This window comes from Gasterosteus aculeatus, chromosome 4 (assembly GCF_964276395.1).
Source record: "Gasterosteus aculeatus chromosome 4, fGasAcu3.hap1.1, whole genome shotgun sequence".
Classification (NCBI taxonomy): Eukaryota; Metazoa; Chordata; class Actinopteri; order Perciformes; family Gasterosteidae; genus Gasterosteus; species Gasterosteus aculeatus.
Window position 1 is genome coordinate 33,282,949 of NC_135691.1, and position 20,975 is coordinate 33,303,923.

General features: G+C 52.2%; 3 protein-coding genes and 1 long non-coding RNA gene across 5 annotated transcripts in view; 2 read left to right on the forward strand and 2 right to left on the reverse strand.

The window, feature by feature from the left end:
- Positions 1–1,761, forward strand: part of orc5 (origin recognition complex, subunit 5) — a gene marked incomplete in the record, with an annotated part of 5,122 nt that extends 3,361 nt beyond the window's left edge. The window contains 7 exon segments of the mRNA XM_078100446.1: positions 1–43; positions 155–210; positions 388–500; positions 585–632; positions 721–831; positions 1,046–1,158; positions 1,275–1,761. Of these exon segments, the coding sequence (XP_077956572.1) occupies positions 1–43; positions 155–210; positions 388–500; positions 585–632; positions 721–831; positions 1,046–1,158; positions 1,275–1,320 (530 nt within the window).
- A 282-nt stretch (positions 1,762–2,043) lies between these two features.
- guca1aa (guanylate cyclase activator 1Aa) lies at positions 2,044–3,898 on the reverse strand. The gene is made up of 4 exons (XM_040175293.2): positions 3,425–3,898; positions 2,575–2,724; positions 2,401–2,494; positions 2,044–2,172 (listed from the first exon to the last, which is right to left on the reverse strand). The coding sequence occupies exons 1-4, from the start codon at positions 3,620–3,622 to the stop codon at positions 2,045–2,047; spliced, it is 570 nt and encodes a 189-aa protein (XP_040031227.1). The 5' UTR covers positions 3,623–3,898; the 3' UTR covers position 2,044.
- A 258-nt stretch (positions 3,899–4,156) lies between these two features.
- Positions 4,157–6,279, reverse strand: LOC144406107 (uncharacterized). Its single transcript, XR_013467288.1, has 2 exons — positions 6,067–6,279; positions 4,157–5,626 (listed from the first exon to the last, which is right to left on the reverse strand). It is a non-coding gene; the product is annotated as an uncharacterized LOC144406107 (long non-coding RNA).
- Positions 5,074–20,709, forward strand: golgb1 (golgin B1). Of its 2 annotated transcripts, none has more exons than XM_078100432.1 (20): positions 5,074–5,899; positions 6,717–6,795; positions 7,346–7,510; positions 7,597–7,710; positions 7,793–7,960; positions 8,059–8,181; positions 8,643–8,756; positions 9,002–9,689; positions 9,772–9,848; positions 10,694–10,754; positions 11,008–16,081; positions 16,200–16,611; positions 16,702–16,935; positions 17,007–17,819; positions 17,910–18,103; positions 18,194–18,353; positions 18,468–18,568; positions 18,642–18,713; positions 19,000–19,081; positions 19,181–20,709. In XM_078100432.1, exons 2-20 carry the CDS (start codon positions 6,727–6,729, stop codon positions 19,316–19,318), a joined length of 8,859 nt encoding a protein of 2,952 aa, XP_077956558.1. In that variant the 5' UTR covers positions 5,074–5,899; positions 6,717–6,726; the 3' UTR covers positions 19,319–20,709. The 2 variants fall into 2 exon arrangements, with proteins under 2 accessions (XP_077956558.1, XP_040031208.2); XM_040175274.2 differs by having other exon boundaries at positions 5,781–5,899; positions 7,796–7,960.
- Positions 20,710–20,975: the final 266 nt, after the last annotated feature.

The window sequence follows — 20,975 nt, forward strand, 5'->3', positions numbered from 1 at the left end:
TGAAGAAAGCCATGCGGACCGTCTACCTGCGAGAGGTGTCCAGGTCCGTGTCCCTTCAACACTTTGTTCTACTTGATGATTTCAGTCATGCCGAGTGAGACGCCCGACGCCGGGGTTCATTTTGATCAGACGTTCTTCTCCTTTCCGCGTTCAGTCTCCAGTGGGAGCAGATGCAGCAAATGGAGGAGAAGGACACCGGAGCCGTGAGAGGTACAAACGCACACCGAGGGGGCAACGAGAGACGCCCGGCGTTCATGCGGAATCCTACGTTCCTTTTTTTTAACCGCTCGCCTCCGGTCGCACGGAACATCCGATGCTCTGTGTGAAAGTCTGTTTGGTCCACCGTGTTTATAGTTCGGCCGAGTCATAGCGTTTGTTTCCCCTCAGGTTTGTCTGCTCACACTCACGTTGAACTGCCTTATTACTCCAAGTTCCTGTTGATCGCCGCCTACCTGGCGTCCTACAACCCGGCCCGCACGGATAAGCGCTTCTTCCTGAAGGTACAGGGGTTTTATCCGAAAGGATATTACGCTGATGAAAGGTGTGTTTGGGTTTTGACGTCCCTCCTGTTTCCCTCCTTTCAGCACCACGGTAAAATACGGAAAACCAACTTCCTGAAGAAAAATGAAAAGGTCCTCATCCAAACAAGATTTGATCACACGTTTCAGATTCAACCGGTTTAAATAATCAATCGGTATCATTTGTCAATATGCTTCCTAGACGAGTAACCATCTGCTGGGGCCGAAGCCGTTTCCTCTGGACCGCCTGCTCGCCATTTTCTACAGTGTGGTGGACAGCCGAGTGGCCCCCACCGCCAGCATCTTCTCACAGGTCAGTCGGCCGGCGGGCGGCTTGAGTCACGTTTGCATAATGTTTTACCTTATTTATTATTTAACAGTGCGGAGAGGTGCAATTAACTGACTAGACGAGGCTCTTCAGACCTTTTTTTTTGTACGTGAACAAATTTTTACCCGTACCCGACCCGTATCTCCATCATGTCATGGGGAAAGCAGTGATTGGAGCCATTTCCTGTTCCCCCACTCAGATCTCCTCCCTGGTGACCTTACAGCTGTTGACTCAGGTCAGTCACGACGACCAGCTCGACGCCCCCAAGTACAAATGTGCCGTTTCCATGGACTTCATCTGCGCCATCTCCAGGTGTGTATGTGCGTTAATACACAGAGTTGGCGTGAAAGCAGAATAATTCATGTAAATTACCCTTTTAACTTGTTTTCTTCTCAAAGATAACGTGTTGTGTGCGATTCATCCTCCAGGACGGTGAATTTTGAGATCGTCCAGTACCTTTACGACTTCCTGTGAGCCTGCTCAGAATAAAGGAGACGACACACACGGACCGCAAGACAAGTTATTTATGTATTAAAAGACAAGCAAAAGGAAGCGCTCAGACTAATGGTGGGAACGTCTTTGGAAGAATGTTAATCCCATTATGTCGCTGCCCCCCTGTGGTTGCTGAACGAGCTTCTCTTCTCTTCCGACCGGATGTGGTACAGATCTTCATTTGTATAAAATAAACGCCGTATTGGCAACTTCACTTTTTTGTTCAACGGTTCTGTTAAATTTGTTTAATCAAGGTGTAACATAGCTTCATAATATGGTTCATCCTGCAGGTTCAGCATTTTCTGACACCATGCAGGTGAATCCTCACCTCGCTGGAGGGGAGGAGTTTGTTCCTGAGATGTGTCGCCATCGTGCTGGAGTCAGATATGATACTGTAATTGAGATAATAAGCTTTTATCAAGATTTGTTGTGTAAAAAGGTACATTTTATACTATTGAGTATTTGATCAACTGTGAACCTACTTATATCCAGTACATTAAACTCAAGGTACAAGCTTAGTAAACAAAACGCTCAGCACCGATAAGCAAGACCAGTTTGCCAGACTTGACCGCATATGAAGTGCACGTGTGTCACTGTTTAAGTACACTGGAGTCCTTCGGTCTCAGTCTATAAATGACCTCATACCCAGAGGCCCCCGGGTTACACGGCGGAGGGCGAGGTGGCGTGTGAAGGGGGGGAGGAGGGGCTAGACGCTGTGCCTCCTGTTGTCGATCATCGTCACGATGTGGCTGAGGTCCAGACTCTTTATCATCACCTCCATGAAATCTTCATCACTGCGCGCGCCGGCCACAAACTCATCCAAGGAGAGCTCCCCTGTCGGGGGGGGGGGGGGTTAAATGCACTTTATTATACATGTGGCACACACGTGTAAAAGTAGTGTTTTGGGGGGGGTCTTGCAGCGACCTGCAGAACGTGCTGGTTGTGATTCCAGCCTGCAGCTGATCCATTTGCTAACGAGAGGACCCCACGTGGGGCCCAAACAAGTCAGAATCAGTAGCATAACATTGATATGTCGATCACAGTCCGGCTGAGCAAACTCACCGTCTCCGTTTATGTCGATCCGGTCGAACACCCGGTTGGTGAAGTCCTCGGCGGAGGTTTCCTGACTTTCGTTCCCGTTGATGGCGCGGATGGCCTGCGGGGAACAAGAGCACGGCGGTCACTTTCCGAGGCCTCGGGCCCTTTTTGCCCCCCCTCCCGACCACGTCACCGCACCTTGATGATGTTGAGCAGCTCGTGGCGGTCGATGCACCCGTTGCCGTCCACGTCGTAAAGTTTGAAATACCAGCGCAGCTTGTGCTCCATCTTCCCCCGCATCACCAGACTGAGGGCCGCCACGTACTCCATGAAGTCGATGTAGCCGTCCTGCAGACACCACAGGGCGGATGAGAGCCGCACACTGACCCGACCCCCCTCCCCACAGGAGGCTCTCTGTGGGACATCCTGCCGTGACGGGGGATTGTCTCCAGGGGGTGTCCCAACAACAAATCCATGCATCGGAGCAGTTATATACTCGGATAATCTCCCAGTTTAAATCATGCTGAGATTTTGCAACTGCCCTTTGTGAGCTGAAGGGGGGGGGGGGTAAATATAGCTCCCCAGAGAGAGCACTTAGATCTGTAGGTGTTGTTGCTCTGAGGTCACTGCGTTGTGCTGATGTTATTTAAGTTTGAGGGACTGGTCCAGACCTTTTATCTGTTTTAGAGCCACAATTTGTTGATTAATTGATTAGTTGGCAAAATGTGTTTGCTACATTACTTTTTAACACATTGAAAATAAAGAAATACCTGCCTGATGCACAATATTGATTAAAAAAAACGAATGTCAAGAAAACAGTTTGAGAAGTCAACACGTACACAAGTTTAAGTATTTACATTCATACGGCGCTGATTTGTTGTGATTGATTTTCTTGAAGGTTAAATAAAAAGCAAAAACATCCCACAGGAGGCTCGAGCCCTCGGCCCCTTTCTGAAAGTGAATCTCTCTGCAGTCAAAGTACAAACCCTCCCGAATGAAACCAAATTACTTTTTTTTTTTTTTTAAACGGGATAGAAAACCGCCTCACCTTGTTCATGTCGAACGTGCGGAACATCTGCTCTATGTAGGCGTTGGCCTCCGGGTCCAACCCGCGCAGCCCGAAGAACTGCTTGAACTCGTGCAGGGTGAGCTGACCCGAGGGGCACTCGGTCATGAACTTCTTGTACCACAGGTGCATCTCCACCGCCTGCAGGTCGTCCACGGTGCTTCCCGTCGAGTTGCCCATCGCTCTCTCTCTCTCTGTGTGTGTGTGTGTGTGCGTGAGACACCGGATTGTGTTTCGCTGCTGTTATCCACGGACCGCTCTGCCCGATTGGTCTACTGCGAAGCCGAGAGTTATCCCTCTTCACAGTCACACAACAAGGGGGCTTATGGGGTCCAAGAGGAGCAGCCCGGGCCCGGGGGGCCTTTTGTAGCTGCCTGTGTTTTCGTAAGGAGGGGGGGGGGGGGATGAGGAGGCGCCCTCCCCTGCGCGTCCACCTTGGGTTTAATCGCTGTCTGTAATCCAGGCCCGAACATGCAGATCATCAGCATAATCGCCTCTTTTCAAAAGGGCAGGTTGGGTTGCCTCATCTCCGTCCACGTTCCCCCGTGAGAACTGCTGACGCAGCGCCCCCCCCCCCCCCCCACGTGGAGACCCGTGCACCTGAGCCGATGACTCAACCACCGTGAGGCCGGCGAACACCACAGAGACACACCAACCTCAGCAGAGCGGTCATCAATAAATAACAATCAAAACCCTGAAGAAAGGTGGCAGAGCTGTTCTGTAGAGGCTTTTATTTGATATCAAGAATACGCAACGTTGACAAGGACTCTAAAACACGACAGTTTGAGTTAGTGAAATGAATATAAAAAACGCGCACGGCGCTTTTTGATCCGTGTTGAATCAAGAAACAAGGAAAATGCACCTATAAACACGTCAAAAAGCTTTTGTACAAAACGTTGCCTCCCTTCATGAATCTCGTTAGAGTGGTATTTAGTAGCGATAAGTGTGGTTTGTGTTTCAACAGTGCATGTTTACGACTTATTATATTATATACTCTTATAAGTCGACGTTAGTGCTTGAACAATGGTCTAAATATGCAAAATAAATGAATAAAATAGTAAAAAAATTATGACTCCATCAGTAAAAGGCAGCCGTCAGACATTTTAAAGCAACATTTCACTTTTCATGAACTCATACGAGTTGCATCTACATTCACAGGAGGGATGTCGGGTCTCATTCTGGCAATACAACTTGCGAAACAGTTTCAGTAAATCACAGGAACACCGCGGCAAGCGACATCTCAACAGGGGCAGCCAGAGCTCATGGTTTCACTATTAAAACCAAAGGAACGGCACGTTTGCCAAAAAAACAACATATGTTGCAGTGTTTTCTTCAGACAGGCACAGATGTACAAAAACAAAAACACCAACAACCAAAGAAACATTTGGCTGATTCTGCTGCTTTAGAAATGAAATATTTGCACTGCTGTATCACAATAATGTAATAGGGAAAACCTACAGTGTATGCGCCCACCATATTTCACTTGAGTTTGCATTACCCTGGAATACATTTGCATTAACAGTCGTATAAGCAGATAAGAGTGATGAATGACGACAACAGGTCCCCCCCCCCCCCCCGCTGTGCCTCACAAACAACCTTAAATATAGTTTCTAACACATAAGAGCTTTTCCGGACAATAACAAACATGGAATACACATGTAACCACATGTAACATTATAACACAAGTAGACTATATAAACATAGCGCTATGTTTAAAGAGATTAAAAAAGTAAAAAGCTTTCATTTGATAACTTTGGTAAGGCCTCATTTTCCTTCTTCATACTCAGTTTTCAAATGTTTAACCTCTTCATTTTGCAATCTTTGCTCTTGTCTGAATCTGTCTTCATCGGAAAAACACGGTCACTCTGCAAACAGAGTGACAAGTCACTGTGGCTCCGCGTCAGAGCTCTTGCAGACCTCCCCGGCGCCTCCAGCGACACCGTTCCTCTTCCCCCTGGGCATATGTCTGTAGATGGAGTCAAACACTGACACCGTGCAGCGGGCAAACAGGGTGGTCCACTTCACAGCGCCCACCATCCACTGCACAGAGCGCCCCGCGAAGGCCACAACCACCGTGGTGTAGTGTACCAGCAGCAGCAGACTCCTCCCTAGCTGCCTGCCCTGGTGGAAGATCTGGTTGACTCTTTGCTCACGTCCTGCCATCATTGTTCTGTCTTCTGAATTCTTCCAAAAAAAAATCAAATTAAAAAATGCTTAAAGGCTCCCTTTTCGTTTTTTTTTGTTATGTATATTTCAATGTAGACGCTCCCTAGCAAGGAGTGTGCGCCTTTTAAGTTGCAGACGGTCCCTTTAAGTCGCGCATCGCGGCCGTCCAATCAGAGCGAAGGAAGTTTTGTTTCCGGGAATGTTTTGGTGATGTGGCTATGCTCTGCCATCCATCCGAGGAAATATAGCTTTTAAAAAGCAGACACATTCACCTGGGAAGCAACCGCACAGGTGAGTCAAAGGTCATTGCTTCCAAAAAAACCCCACCCCACTTACTGGGCTGCTTTGCAGGACAAGTCATCCACGAAGGAGAAAAAGTCCTCGAAGCAGTTTTTTAAAAGCTCTCCTCACTGGATAGTGACCAGCGTTAGCTTGCTAAATAGCATTAGCCAACTTACTGTATGGTAGAAAGTATGTGCGGCCGCGGCAAACACCGGATGTTCCCCCGGACTCTCCTGTTCACGCCGCCGTTTCTTAACCTTCAAATGCGCCTACATGACGTCGGAGTCATCGCTGTCCAGCCGCTTGGGAAGTTTGCCGTCCATTTTTTTCTCTCGCGCTAGCTAGCTTATCATCTCTGCTGTTCTCGAGAGGAGTGACGCAGCCGCAGTGGAGCGCCCGGCCGGTTCGGGAACGGTCGGTTCGCTTCGGCTTGGGGAGAAACGAGCCGGGGAGTGTCTGCCAATGTGTCGCTTTAGACACGGGGGGGAAAGATACAGGAGGGTGATACAATCGGTGTCAGCGTAAGCCCAGGTTACATAGTAATATAATTTATTTATATGACAATATATAAATACACTTTTAGTGTGATGTAATGCAGTTGCATGGGGACACTGCACATGCAAAGGTATACAGTATATTTACATGGTGCTATTCGTATATTCACACCCTGAGGGGACATGTCCGGCAGCACCTCAGGCTCTTCTTGGCAAAGACGTAGAAGGGCAGTGTACATATCCTCCATTATATATTGTGTGTTCTAAACATACGCCTGCGCTGTAAGAGATGGAATAATATCGCTAACGTTTGACACGCTTTCCTCTCCCAGGGCCGGCTCTATGTTCAGCCGTCTGGCCACGGTCCTCCAGGAGCTCTCTGGAGAGGAGGGACCAGATGGAGATCCGCAGGTGAGAGAGCAGCACATCAATTATGACAAATTATAATCAAGAGTATTGCCAACTGTGTCCTCTGCCTTTTTGAATAAATACTCGTTTGTCTCCGCAGCGTTTTGCCCTCCATTTTTAAAATAAACACAAGAGGGAGATGATGACTCATCGTGTTTCATCTTTTAAAATCTAACATCTTTTATTTAGTAAGGCATCCCATCTGGACGCAGATATTTCAAATACAGCTTTATCTTACTTTACGTAGTTTCTGTGTTGGCATATTTATTTTGACTACTTTTGGCCGTCTTCACGTTCAAGGACTCCTTCTGTCTCTGCCACAATAAAGAAGCACTCCTGTGATTTATTGTCACTTCCATTAAGCGGCTGGCACTCAGAAGATAACCAACGCTCTAAATTCATCTGGATATTCTGACTTTATACATTTGGGGCAGCGTCAAAGTGTAAATCCTAATTCTAAATCGTAACGCCCCTCATTAGCATATTCCATTAGACTGAAGAGCTATAGAGGACGTTTATACAAATGACGATTTATGTCTGTTCCCTTGAACAGGGCGTGCTGGTGCCTCAGCTCCCGGCCGATGAGGGCCCGGCTCCTGAGGAGTCACCGGAGGAGGCCATCGAGAGGCTGGCTCACCTGGAACAACTGGTTGTCCAGCTGAAGGAGCTCATCCGAGACAAAGACGCTCAGCTGTTTAACAAAGATGCACAGCTCAGAGTAAATGACCTGAATTTCAATCTGTTTAAAAAAAATAAAAATAATAATAATTGTCAACCAATGCTTTGTGTGCTTCGTATCCACAGAACGAGAAAGAGGAAGCCGAGGCTCGCTTCACCAAGCTCAAACTGCAAGCCAAAGCCAAGATGGTGACACTCAACAAACAGATAACGGACTTGAGAGGACAAGCAGGAGCGACAGTAAGTTTCAAGAGCGCCAAATAGCCTCAGCCTCTCGAATCTTTTTTTTGTTGTTTTTTTTTAACGACAACAATCTCCGCAGCAGAGTCCGGACGTCTCTTTCACCGGAGCCGGCGCTGCCGTCGAGGAGGAGCTGCAGGAGCTGAAGAACAAGCTCAGCGACGAAGAAGCCAAAAGCGGGGAGCTCCGGGAGCAGCTCCGGGCCGCCGAGCAGCTGCTCCGACAGGAGCAGTCCGCCCACGCCGAACAGGTGACGGGTGTCTCTCTCTCTCTCTCTCTCTCTCGTCACGCGTAGTCGCGCTCCGCTAACGGACACTTTTAAATGATTGGTGGGCTTTTTGTTCTCAGTTGGGGACACTGCAGGCTGTCGTCTGCGAGAAGGACGTGCGTTTCCAAGAACAGATCCAGAAACACGAGGAGGAGCTGCTGAGGGTCGCTGCTCAGTCTCAGGTGGGCGGCGAGCTCCAGCAGGTAAGAGACGCATGAGACCTGATCTTTGATTAGTTGTTTTGTCAATCTTTTATTCTTTTTGTTGATTGTTGCGTTGCAATTACTGTAATTATCAATGAATCTCCTTGTTATTACCTTAATTAGTTGTTTGGTCAATAAAGACGTTATTATGTTGTTATAGAGCCGAAGTTATCAAGTTTAATTTCCTTGTTTTCAGTCACAGTCTGAAGTGTATTCACTTTACTACCACAAACATTAGTTCACTTGAGGAGCTGGCCCCTCTTAATAACTAGTTCAAACCCATTGTGTGATTACAATTTGATTACTGGCACATTCACGTTTGCATCAGCTCCTTTCGAGGAGGATAAACACACACATGTTTCAGGTTTTCCACGAGCTGAAGAGCAGACGGAGGCCACGCTTTCAGATACATGCCCTTTATCTGATGATTCTCTCTCTGTGCGATCGTCTCTCTCTCTCAGGCCCTGAATGCAGCACAGAGGCGCTGTGAAGAGCTCGAGGGAGCCTTAAGCTCTCGCTCCCAAGTTCTGGAAATGCTGCAGCAGGAAGTGAGCAGTGCTGATCAACAAAAACAGGTACGGCTCCTGATGCACCGGGTGCCATTTGTGCAGATGTGTATAGTGTGTTGGATAGAGACTGTTATATACTCACAGAACCTTCAGCTGTAATGAATAATGCTGAATAAAAAAGAACACACGCCCTCTCCTCGATGGCATGTCACAATTCTGCATTGTTTGGCTGAGCCACACAAAACACACCCACTCGTATCCTTTCCTTTCTTTTTTTTTCCTTCCTTCCCTCCCGTCTAATTTCCACTCAGATCTTGACCGCTCAGTTCCGGCAGATGGAGCAGGAGCTGGCCGAGGGCTTCCAGCGGAGGGAGGAGGAGAGGCGGCAGTGGGCCGAACAGGCCAGCAGGGCGGACGCGGAAATCGCGGCCCTCCGCGGCGGCCTGGAGGAGTTGGAAAGAGAGAGGGCGGCGGCGGCGGCGGGGCAAGAGGGCGAGCTGGAGTCCCTGAGGGAGGCGGAGCTTGCGAGTCGGGAGGCTCTGGGGGAGGAAAAGGTGGAAGTTGCCAGGTTGGAGAGAGAGCTGGCTCTGACGAAGGAGGCCTACCGAGTGAGCCGCGACGCTTCAGAGAGCGACGGGGCGGAAATAGTGCGGCTGCAAAGGGAACTCGCGTCCGCGAGAGAGGAAGTCGTCCACGCCGGCCGGGACGCCTCAGAGAGGGAGACGTCAGAAGTTGATAAACTGGAGCGAGAGCTGGCCTCGCTAAGAGAGGAGCATCGAGACGCCCAGAGGAAGGCTGAGACCTTGGCTGAAATTTGGGCCCCTCTTCGGTCCCTCGCTCTTCAAGAAGCAGCGGAGGGCGTCCCCCTCCCCGATGACCTTTCGCTGCTCCTGGGCGCCGTGCAGACCATTGAGACACAACTGGCGAGGCTGAAGGATGAACGCAGCGAGAGAGAGGAATATTGTGCCGAGCTCACCCGCACCATGGGAACCCTTCAGGGTAACGACGTTTTTTCCCTGTTTGCAGAGTTCAAACCTTTTGGCTTCACGCAGATGTTTGAATGTGCGTCTATGATTTTCAGAACAACTTGACAGACAAAGCGCTGAAGAGCAGGAAACCACAGCCAAGATACAACAGCTACAGGATCAAATCGTAACGGTCAGTGGCAAAAACCTACAACCACCTGGTATTATTAAATGATCTGTATCTGGATGCTTTAACTGGATACGAAATCTAGTAGTAGTCTTTTTTTAATTTATCCCTTTTATTCAAATCGAGTGCGAAGAGTCAGAATCGTCCTTTTCCAGCTGGTCCCGGCCTGGTCACGTCCGTCCGTCTCAGGCGGTCTCGGGTCATAAGACAGCCGGTGGCTAGAAATGCGCCTAATCCCCTCTGCACTGATCCACTGCTAGGACTGACCGTCTTAGCTGACCTTCACCTCGCGCTGCACTGCGCTGTGTGTGTGTGCTGCTGGTTCAAGTTCAAACATGCATATATATATACAGTAATCCCTCGTTTATCGCGGGGGTTACGTTCCGAAAATGACCCGCGATAAGTGAAATCCGCGAAATAGAAAACTTTTTTTTTTTTTTACAATTAGCAACTATTACATGTATACAAATACAGTGACTCGCGTGTAGGCCGTTTCACTGCTCTTCAGACTGGGCCGCTGCATCCTGACTGCGCTCTGCAGTGTTCTCTTCTTCTGAAGCCCGCGGTGCAGGTGTGTTTGTTCGGGAGAAGAACATAGTGATAGGCAGCTGTTGTCGCTCTTTTTTCTTCTTTGCAAAAAGATCCTTGTACACCGACATGCCACCATCGATTACGTTGGAGAACTGTAATGAACGGCTCGGGAGTGAGTTTTTAGCGAATCAGAATGCAGAGCACAATGCACCAAAAAAAAAAAAAATGCAATATGAAAATCCGCGAAATAGCGAATCCGCGATAAGTGAACCGCGAAGTGGCGAGGGATCACTGTATAACGATATCTCTTTATTTTTTAGGCGACTGAAAGGGAGGATGGGACTGAACCATCAGCACGGGATTCATCTGAAGCTGAAAAAGGTACAACTTAATTCATACTCCTGCATAACATGGAACATTATGTCGGGTCTGTTTGCTCACACTTAGACCTTAAAGGAATATGTGGTGTTTGTTAAAGAACAAGTATGATAATAATACAAAAATACATCAGAAATCCATTTTCAGAAAATTAATCGGCAGCTTTTGATATTCAATTAATCGTACGGTAATTTTTCTAGCAAAGATGCCAAACAAAATTGTTCTCATTAATTACTCCTTTTGTTGACCTCCTCAGCACACTTACTGGAACTGGAGCAGCAGCTTCGCGAAAGAGACGCCGAGCTGGTTGCCCTGCGGGAATCCCTCAGACTGGCGAACGAGCGAAGCGCCAGCGGCGTTGCGTCTTGTGAAAAAGACGATCAGACTCCAGATGATGGTCAGGATGCCAGTGCAGCACCCCATGAGAGTTCCACGGCCCCTCCTGACTTCATGGAGGACACGCAAGAAGATGAGACCACCTTAGTTGCTGAGGACACCTCGGTCCTCTCCATTTCTGCTGATAACGAGAGCAGCCCAGAGCTTATTGGACACCAGTCTGAGTCTCCAGGAGAATCCAAGGGGGCCTCCTCAGATGAGATGGTGGCCAGTAGTGATTCAGAGGTGGCCCACAGCAGCTGGACCCTGTTGGAAGCTATGAATCAAGATGGAGGAGGCCAGGAGTGGCCGTCCATCATGCAGGAGTTTGGCCAGCTGCAGCTGCAGTCCTGGGAGGCGACCAGCATGGAGCAGGAATCCTCCACAGTTCAAGTCGAGTCCTCCTCTGTCGTCATCCGAGAGACGGTACAGCTTCACGTAAGTCACCAGGGTTCTTCCACCACCGACGGTGACATGGCCTCGGGCCAGGTCTTCGCTCAGGCCTTAGCGGAGGAGCTTCAGAGGAGGTACAGTGAGCTTTTGGCGGAGCTTCAGATTCTCAGACAGGCGGCTGCAGAGTCGCAGGAGAGAATCAAGAATCTGGAAGAAGATACACAGTCTCTGATTGCTGCAAAAGAAGAGGCCGAGTCCCGGGCCAGTCATTTTATAGAGGAACTGAAGTCGGCCAGAGAGGAGTCTGAGCAGCTCTCTCAGCAACTCCGGTATGTGGTGGAGAAACACAGCGTTGAAATGCACCTTCTTGAAGATCAGGTGGACATTTTAAGCACTGAAAGTACAATCAAGGAAGAGACCATCCAGGCACTGCAGACTGATCTGGAAATGTCCCGCCGGGCTTTCTCCGAGCAGGAGGGGCAGGCGAGGATGCTGAGTGCGCAGCTGGAGGACAGAGAGCTCCTCTCCTCCGAGCTGGAAAGGAAGCTTCAAGATGCGGAGAACAGCTTGCTGGAATACTCGCAAACATCAGAGCTCAACGATGACACTTTGTCCAAGAAGGACGCGGAGATCGGCGAGCTACACGTCCGTCTCCGCCAAACAGAGCAAGAGGCGACCGAGCTCAATGACAGCATGGCTGCCAAACTCCTCCAAGCAGAAGAAGAGAAGTTCCAGGCGGAAGGGGAAGTGAATAAACTGAAGGAGCAGATAGTGGACCTGGAGAAAGCCACGGAGGAGAATCCGATGGCGAGCGGCGAAGACTCGGCCGCTGGCGTGCACGATGAGCTGGCTAGTGTGCGAGCGGAGAAGGCGTTGTTGGAAGCCCAGCTGGTAAACACAAAGAAGAAGCTGCAGGCCGCGCTGGTGCAGCGCAAAGAGCTCCTGAGGAAGGTCGCCGATTTTGAGGAAGAAGCAAAGGCACAGGCGGCGCGAGGTGAAACGGCAGCGGGAGAAAGTCCTTCTGACATTCCTGAGGTGGAACAATCTAGAGGGCCGGACATCCGGGAGACGGAGGCCAAAGCCGCCGAACTCCAGCAGGCGTTACGATCCAAAGAAGAGGCGGTTGAGGCTCTTGAGCTGAAAGTGAACCAGCTGGATCAAGTTCTCGACGAGACTCTCGCTCTGAATCAGAAGCTAACGGAAGAAGCCGCGGACGCTCAGCAGGCCGACGCTTCTTCCGAAACAGCCGCGCTGCGATCGCAAGTGGCCTCTCTTGAGGCCGAGTGCGAGAGCCTTCAGAAGAAGGTCCAAGAGGCTCAAGAATCCCGCAAGGAAACCATCCGCAAAGCGAAAGAGAAAGACCGGCACCACCGGGAGCAGCTGAAGCAGCAGAAGGAAGAACACAGCGCGCTGGTGGAACGCTTCGAGGTGCAGGGCGGCGAGCGAGAGGAACTTCTGGCTAAAGTGACAGAGTTAGAAGAGAAAGTGGCGGCTGCCAAAGAACCCCGTCAGGAGGCCGGGCAGCCGGCTCAAAGTGTGGAAAAGCACGCGGCCGGCGATTGGGTCCAGGAGGACTGGGTGGACTTTGCCACATCTGAGGCGGATTCGTCGCGACCACAACCCGGCGACGTGGTCGGGCCCCCGGCCGAGCAGTCCGAGGTCCCCCCTGCGCACATGGAGGAGGCTGTGAGAGCACTCCGGGGCGAGATCCAGTCCGTGCGGCTGGCTAACGCGGAGCTGGACAGGCGGCTGCAGGAAACGCTGAGCAGTTTGTCTCTGAAAGAGGCCGAGTTATTGGGATCGGGCAAAGAGCTGCTCGCACTGCGAGAGAAGGAGCGGCAGATCGACGCCCTCTCGGGGGAAATTCATGACCTCAGAGAAAAGTACCGCCAGGCCGAGTCCTACGCGGAATCCCTCAAAGCCGAGATGGAGGCCGAAGCGGCGGCGGCAGATTCCGCGCCCTCCGTCGCAACTCTTCAGACCGAAGTGCAGGACTTCAAGCAGTTCCTCGACGACAAGAACCGCGAAATCGTGGAGCTGAGCCAGCAGCTCGGCGAGCAGAGCTCTCTCATTCGCTCAATGCAGGACGCCGTGTCTCAGAAGGACGAGCTAATATCCGCCTTGCAGGAAGAGCTGAAGGCCGAGCAAGGAAAGGCCCAAAGGTCCGAGGATGAGCTTCCACAGAAGCAGGAGGAAGGGAAAGACGGTGAGGCCAAGATCCAGCAGCTTCAGCGAAAGCTCCAGGCGGCGCTGATCTCTCGCAAAGACGTCTTGAAGGAAAACAAAAGCCAGAAGGAAAAAGTAGCTTCGACTGAGAAGCTTTTAGCCGAGCTGCGACAGAAAATGGAGTCGGGAGAAGACGAGCTGCAGAAGCTCAGAGCGGAAAAGGCGAAACTGATCGATGAGGTTGACCGGACACTACTGGAAAACCAAAGCCTGGGATCGTCGTGCGAGAGCCTCAAACTGGCCATGGACGGCATACTGACCGAGAAGGACGCCTGGAAGAGAGAAGTTGAGCTAGCGAAAGAAGAGGCGGCCGCAGCCTGCGGAGAATGGGAGGAAAAAGTCCAAAGCATGAAGGACGAGTACGAGACGCTGCTCAAGTCCTACGAAAATGTGAGCGACGAGGCCGAGCGAGTGAGACGAGTCCTGGAGGCCGCCAGGCAGGAGAGACAAGAGCTCCTAACCAGGGTGAGAGCGCAGGAGGCCGGCAGGCAGGAAGCTGAGAGACGGGCGGAAGAGGCACAGAAGGAGGTGAACTCGGTGAAAGACAAAATGAGAAAGTTTGCCAAAACAAAGCAGCAGAAAATCCTCGAGTTGGAGGAGGAGAACGAGAGACTCGGAGAGCTGCATGACAAGGATGTGATTAAACGAGAGGGCCGGGCTCTCAAAGCGGAGGTGGAAAGACTTCAAGAAGAGACGGGGGTTTTGAAAGCGGAGTTGGACGCCGCTGTGGCAGAAAAGACCTCTTTAGGGCGGCAGGTTGAGGCGTTGAGGGAACAACTCGCCCAGGCAAGAGAGAGCGAGGTCGGTGTGGTTGAAGCTCCGCTGCTTAGCTCTGCAGCGGGTGTAGAAGACCAGGTCCAAGCCCAGAAATCCGACGTTATCCCAACCAAAGCAAAGCCTGCCGGGAGTGAATTCGAGGATGAAGAACTAAAACCGACTCCAGAAGAGACACCAGCTGACCCAACAGCTGCACCAGAAACACATGAACCGACCGAGGAAAAGAACCAGGCTGAAATGACGGAAAGCGTTCAAGTTTTATTCGAGAGCAAGATGAGGGAGATGGAGGCCGCGGCCAATGCAGAAAGGGAACTGTGGCGGGAACAGGAGGCTGGACTCCGAGCCGAGCTGGCGTCTCTCCAGCGAGACCTTCAGGAGAGCGAGGGGAAGGAGGGCCTCGTGGCGTCGCTGGAGAAGTGCGTTCAGGAGGGCAGAGAGCGAGAAAGGAGTCTGGGCGAAGAGGCGTCAAAGAGGGAGGCGCGGGTCAAAGAGTTGCTCCGAAGCCTCGAGGCCGAGAAGGACAACCTGGAGGAGCGCCTGATGAACCAGCTGGCCCAGCTCAACGGGAGCATCGCCGGCTACCAGCAGGAGGCGGCCGACAACCGGCGGCGCCTGGCCGAGCTGCAGCGGGAGGCGGAGAGGTCGGGGAGGGAGCGGGCCGAGCTGGAAGCCGAGGCCCAGAGCGAGGGCGACCGGGCGGCCCGGCTGGAGGAGGACATGAGGCAGGCCCAGAGGGAGAGAGCCGAGGCCGAGGCCGATTCGGGCAAGCGGAGGGAGCTGGAGCAGCAGCTGAGGTCGGCCCAGAGGGTCCGAGAAGGCAGCCAGAGCCGAGCGCGCCAGCTGGAGGAGCTGTTGAGGGAGAAGCAGCTGGAGGTCCGTCAGCTGCAGAGGGACTGCATCAAGTACCAGGAGAGGATCAGCGAACTGGGCAGAGACGCCAAGTCGCTGCAGGTGGCCCACGACGAGCTCGACCGCAAGCTGGGACAATCCCAGCTGGAGACGTCCACGACTGCCGAGGACCTGACCAGGTGCCGAGCGGAGCTGGCGAGCTGCAGATCCCAGCTGGAGGAGGCCGAGAGGCAGGCGAGCGAGGCCGTAGCCGAGAGGACCGCCGCCGAGCAGACGGCACAAAGGCGCGAGGCCTCGCTGAAGGCCGAGGCGGAGCAGACCCTCGACTCGGTGAGATTCAGGCTCGGCGCCGAGCTGAAGGAGATGGAGCTGAGGCTGGAGGAGGTGGACAGAGAAAGGGACCGGGAGGAGGAGGCCACGCTGGAGGCCAGAGAGATCGCGGGAGCAGCGGAGAGACGCGCCCAGGAGATGCAAGCCCGCCTGGACGAGTCCCTGGCCCGGCTCGCCGCCTTCTCGCGCTGCATGTCCTCGCTGCAAGACGACCGGGACAGAGTTCTGGACGAGACGCGACAGTGGGAGACTCGCTTTAATGATGCTCTGAAGAGCAAGGAGGCTGAAGTTCGGGAGGCTGAAACGAGGGCCAAGGAACTGACGGAGCAGCTTCAGAGAGAATCTGCGCTGAAAGATGGACTGCAGCTTTTAGTGGACAGGTAAAAAATATGCATTTGTCTTATTTCCCAGAATCCTCTGATTAACTCGGTTCAGCTATTTTAGCACCAAACAAACACTTAAAAAAAAATGTGTTTGACGATTTTCCTTTCCTTTCAGACTCGAGAAAGCAGACAAAGACTGGCAGCTGAAACTGGAAGAGGAGGTGAAGAAAGTGGCGGCGAGCCAAGCGGACCTGGAGGTGGCGAGCGGCAAGCTCCAGCAAACCGCCACCGAGATGCAGTCCGCACAACACGAAGCCCGTGCCCTGAAGACTGAGGCGGAGAGTCTAAACCAGAGGGCCAGAGCTCTGGAGGAGGCTGTCGGCCGGCTGCAGGGCGAAGCCGAGCGGGCCAGGGCCCAGCTGAGGGAGAGGGAGGCAGAAGAGAGGCGGCTGTGTCTCAACGTGGAGCAACTGGAGACGGACCTGCGGTCCTCTAAGGCCTTGACGGAGACTCTGCAGACGGAGTTGAACGAGAAGGAACGGAGAGAGGTGGAGATGCTGGGGGAGAAGGAGCAAGCCGTAACTCAGGTATTGACGTGTTTTCATCCACGGTGCGTCTTCTGTCTGGTTCATGGATGACACATTTCCCTCCCTTCGCGCGTGTGTTTGGCTTGGCAGGCCGCAGAGGACGCTAAAAAGGAGGCCGACAGCCGGGCGAAAGGAGCCGAGGAGGAGCTGGAGCGGAGGAGAGGGGAACTGCGGGATCTGGGAGAAAAGCTGCGGAAGGCAGAAGAAGAGAGCAGCAACCGGAAAGCCAGACTGGACTCCTTCACCAAAGCCATGAGCTCCCTGCAGGACGACAGAGACCGAGTCCTCAACATGTACAAACAGCTGGAGGAGAAACACCTGCAGGTAACGCAGAAAAGCCTAAACCCCCTCACGGCCGGCGCAGTGCTCGAAATAATGCTTGCGTCGTCTCCCAGGTGATGATGGAGAAAGACGCTCTGATCCAGGAGGCCGCGGGGGAGAACAACGGCCTGCGGGAGGAGCTGCGCTCTCTGCTCGTCCAGAGAGACGACCTGTACGCGGAGAAGGCCCAGCTGTCGGCTCAGCTTCACGGCTACCGCGACGAGCTCACCCAAGTCCTGAGCATGAAGGACTCTCAGCACAAGCAGCTCCTGGCCACTCAGCGGCAGCGGATCGCCTCGCTGGAGAAAGAGCGGCAGGAATTGGAAGGTCAGGTGAAGCGCGTGGGGGAGGGGGCGGCGGCGGTCGGCGCGGAGAGGGAGACCCTCAGTCGCGCCGCCGACGGTCTCGGGGCGCCGCCTCCTCCGGTGACAGACGCCCCGGGGGCGGAAGTGGAGAAGCTGAGGGAGCAGCTGCGGGCGGCGCGGGATCAAGCGGCGGCGTTGGAGGAGAGCCTGCGGCAGGAGAGGCAAGCGCAGGAGAGCGGGGGCAAGGAGCTGGCCGAGCTGCGGTGGGAGGGGGGCGTGATGCGCACGGAGTCGGAGAACGCTCAGGAGCGGGTGGCCGAGCTGGCCCGGGACCTGCTGGCCGTGGAGCAGAACCTGCTGGAGGAGAGGGCGGCGGCCACGCGGCTGAGGGCCGAGAACCAGTCGTTCTCCAGGGCCATGGCGTCCCTCCAGGACAGCAGGGACCAGGCGGTGAGCAAGGCCCAGGAGCTGAGCCTGAAGATGGAGGAGACGAGCAAGGCGGGCGGCCACGGGGGCTCCACCGGAGAGGTGTGGGGGCTGAAGAACGCGCTGCAAGCCCTGCAGAACGACCGGGAGAGGCTGGTGGGTCCCACGCCGAAGGCTGACGTAAATGAAGCGAGCGGCTCGACGATGCCGCGGCTTTTCACTGATGCGTATTTTTTATTCGTGCAGCTGGAGCAGCTTCAGGCCCAGTCGTCTGAGATCAAGGCGCTGAAGTCCGAGCTGGCTCGACTGGGAGCGGGAGAGCTGATCAAAGTCAGCCGGGAGCTGATCGAGGAGAAGGCGAAGAACGAGGACCTGCTGGGTGACGCCGAGCAGCTGGAGAACGAGGTGGAACTGGGCAAGCGGGAGATCGAAACTCTCAGGTGAGGCCCGGCGCCCTGTCGCCGTACACCGCCGCCGCTTTTAATAAGCCAAGTTGGCGCCAACACCTTGTCGGCGTTGATGCTTGTCAGGCTGGAGTGTGTCGACTGGAGGGCTCAGGCCGAGCAGCTGAAGCAGCAGACTCTCGCCACGCTGTCGGAGAGGGACCAGCAACTGCGGCAGCTCGCCGCCATGCTGGAGGAAGCTCGCGCTCAGCAGCCCAAACTTCAGCAGGAGCAGTATCAGAGAGCGGTGCGTATCTTCTACTATCAGAAACAAATGTATCTTGCAGAAGGCATAAAACACTAAAATCAGCTTAACATTCTACAATGTGAACTTCCTGCACCGTCATCACTCTGCCAACAGGCCTCGGAGGCGCTGGACAGCGCTCCGGGGGCGCCTCAGGAGCGGAGCAGCGCCGGGGACGGCAGCGCCTACGTCGCCGAGGTCAAAGAGTTACAGAGACGGTACGGTGAGAGTCAAACCTTTTTAGGTGAAATGAAACCGAGGGGTACTGATACCGTGATTGTTTGACGCCAGGCTGGGGGAGGAGGTGCAGCAGCGGGTGGCCGCGGAGGAGCAGCTGATGTGCACACAGGATCGGCTCAAACGGTACGAGAAGGGAGAACGATTTTCACGATCACGTGTTTGACAGGAGGAAGCAAACCTAGCAAGACCAGAACCAAGCTGGTACCTTCAAACGGACAGAGAGAAATATCGATCACAAGTTTGTTCTCCATTAAATTTGAATTGCATAACTAATGATCATATTCTGTAATAACTGGGGCATAAATGTGCTTTGTTTGTTCTCTTTTACGTAGCTCATCTTTTTGCTCTGACAGATTTGTTCCATCAACCAAACGTGTGTGTGTGTGTTTTTTAATATTCTAACCCACAGCCAGGCTAAGTGGCCCCCCGCACAAGACGCCGACCCCTCTGAGACTGCGCTTCTGATCGAGCCGGAAGGAGTCGTCACTCGTGTAAGACCCTCCGCCCCCTATGTCGCCTCGATAGCTTTGCAGATTTAAAACTGGCTCACCGAATGTCCCCCCCCCCCCCCCCCCCTCCCCCTCCTGCAGACTCGGAGAGGCGGCCCCGGCCTGGTGCGGATGCTGCGCGTGGCCTTCTGCTCCCGTCAGCGCACTCCTCTGCTGTTCAGCCTCTACCTGCTCACCGTGCACGTGCTGCTGCTGCTGTGCCTGGGCGGATACCTCTGAGACCGCCTCCCTCTTTTTTTTTTTTAAAAGACAAAAAACCTGGCGGATGAGATCAAGGCGGGGAGAGAAACTGGGAAATGCGACACACACCTGACCCCAAGCCATCGATGTGTTTTTATTCGTTGCGTGTGATAGAATGTAGAAAGATGTTCTACAGACAAACGTTGCACTTTACAGGCCAAACTGTGTCGATTGGTACAGGAAGCTGCAGTTTTTAGATCTGCACAGGAAAGGTGTCACCGGCATCCTGGGGGCCGGTTTGTCGCTACGCTAAATCCCCGTTAATAACGGTGTCACAGTCGTCCGTTAGCTTAGCATCCGGACTGGGAAGCGCCACGTTGTACCACGTTTGGTTGATTTCGTGCTAAGCTAACCATCTGCTGTGTAATAAGCGTATATATATATTTCCCAAAATGTCACCTTTCTTCGAGGATGGCTTGAGGTTCGGAGGCGTTTTGTTACAGTCTCTTCCTCACCCACTCGTCTCCTTCGCAGCGACAGAGCACAGTGCAATTCACCTTACACATTCCTATCGGGGGTCTACTTTTCTTTTCTCCTTCAACGAATCACAATTAGAAAAAGGGGGTCGTATTTATATTTGTACATATATGATTGTGTTACGTATGATATCTGGACGTGGGGACTTTACGGTTTGCTCTGTAGTTTTTAATGACGGATGAAGTTGCCTTTCAGGTGCAACGTAGCCACCGTGTGGATTCCTTCCAGGGGAGAAAGACGTGCTGTTTTCTAACGATACCGATCCAATGATTGGCGACGCCGATGTAGCATAATTTATTGCCATAACGGTTGAGATGATCCACTACCTACGCGTGCATTGACATCACCCTCTCGATTCTTGCTTATTTAACCGCTCACTGTTGGTGAAGTGATTCCTCTGTGATCCTCCTCCTAAACATTCGTGTTCTTATTCACATCTTACACACTGAAGTCTACTTTTAAGTGTAAATACCTGTTTAAAAGGGCTTTGTGGGAAACTGAAATGTAATAAAAGTGATGGTGGAATCGATCAGGGGAAAAATCTTGCCAGGCATTAATAATTTTTTTTAACTTACTGTGAGAATTGTTTATTTGGCCACAGTTTAATTTTAATTCAACCATAAACTGTTGGGTGATGAAGAAATGGGTTTCATTAATCAGTGATTTGTTTCACAAAACATTCATAACAACGGGAGTGAGATCACAACCTACTGTGACATTTTGTAATTTACACAATAAAGCGCTGCGTCTTAAAAACTGTTGTGCTCTTCTATAGAAACACAATTTAAACACGCTTAAGTCACTTTTAAGGCACTGGAACCGTGACACCTGCAGCCACTTTTTAAATGCTTTGCTCACCAAACAACAAAATAAAAGAAATGTCTTTGAATTTATTGTTTCGTGGTCGTAGTTCTAATTGTTTAGCAGCTTTCTGCCATTAGTTTTATTGTGTAAGTCTGCCCCCAAGTGTTGGAGTCACGCTTCAACCGGATGAATCACATTTAAAGGTCTTTGCCTTCAAGCGCTGCTCGTAAACTCGTTTTAGACAAAATACAGAACTATAATCAGAGGCCTGTGTGTTTGATCATGTGGTCTGACGTAGTTGGCGTTTTTAATTCTAAAACTCCTCGAAAGCAGCATTTCTCATTTGCTTTTTATC

Bases quoted from the DNA above. Each gene is read 5' to 3' on its own strand.
- guca1aa (XM_040175293.2), bottom strand. From the start codon at position 3,622: ATGGGCAACTCGACGGGAAGCACCGTGGACGACCTGCAGGCGGTGGAG. The intron at 2,725-3,424 runs GTGAGGCGGTTT...TGGTGTCTGCAG, and splicing joins GCACGTTCGACATGAACAAG to GACGGCTACATCGACTTCAT. The intron at 2,173-2,400 runs GTGAGTTTGCTC...CCCCCCCGACAG, and splicing joins GATCGACATAAACGGAGACG to GGGAGCTCTCCTTGGATGAG.
- golgb1 (XM_078100432.1), top strand. From the start codon at position 6,727: ATGTTCAGCCGTCTGGCCACGGTCCTCCAGGAGCTCTCTGGAGAGGAG. The intron at 7,961-8,058 runs GTGACGGGTGTC...TTTTGTTCTCAG, and splicing joins AGTCCGCCCACGCCGAACAG to TTGGGGACACTGCAGGCTGT. The intron at 16,936-17,006 runs GTAACGCAGAAA...GTCGTCTCCCAG, and splicing joins TGGAGGAGAAACACCTGCAG to GTGATGATGGAGAAAGACGC.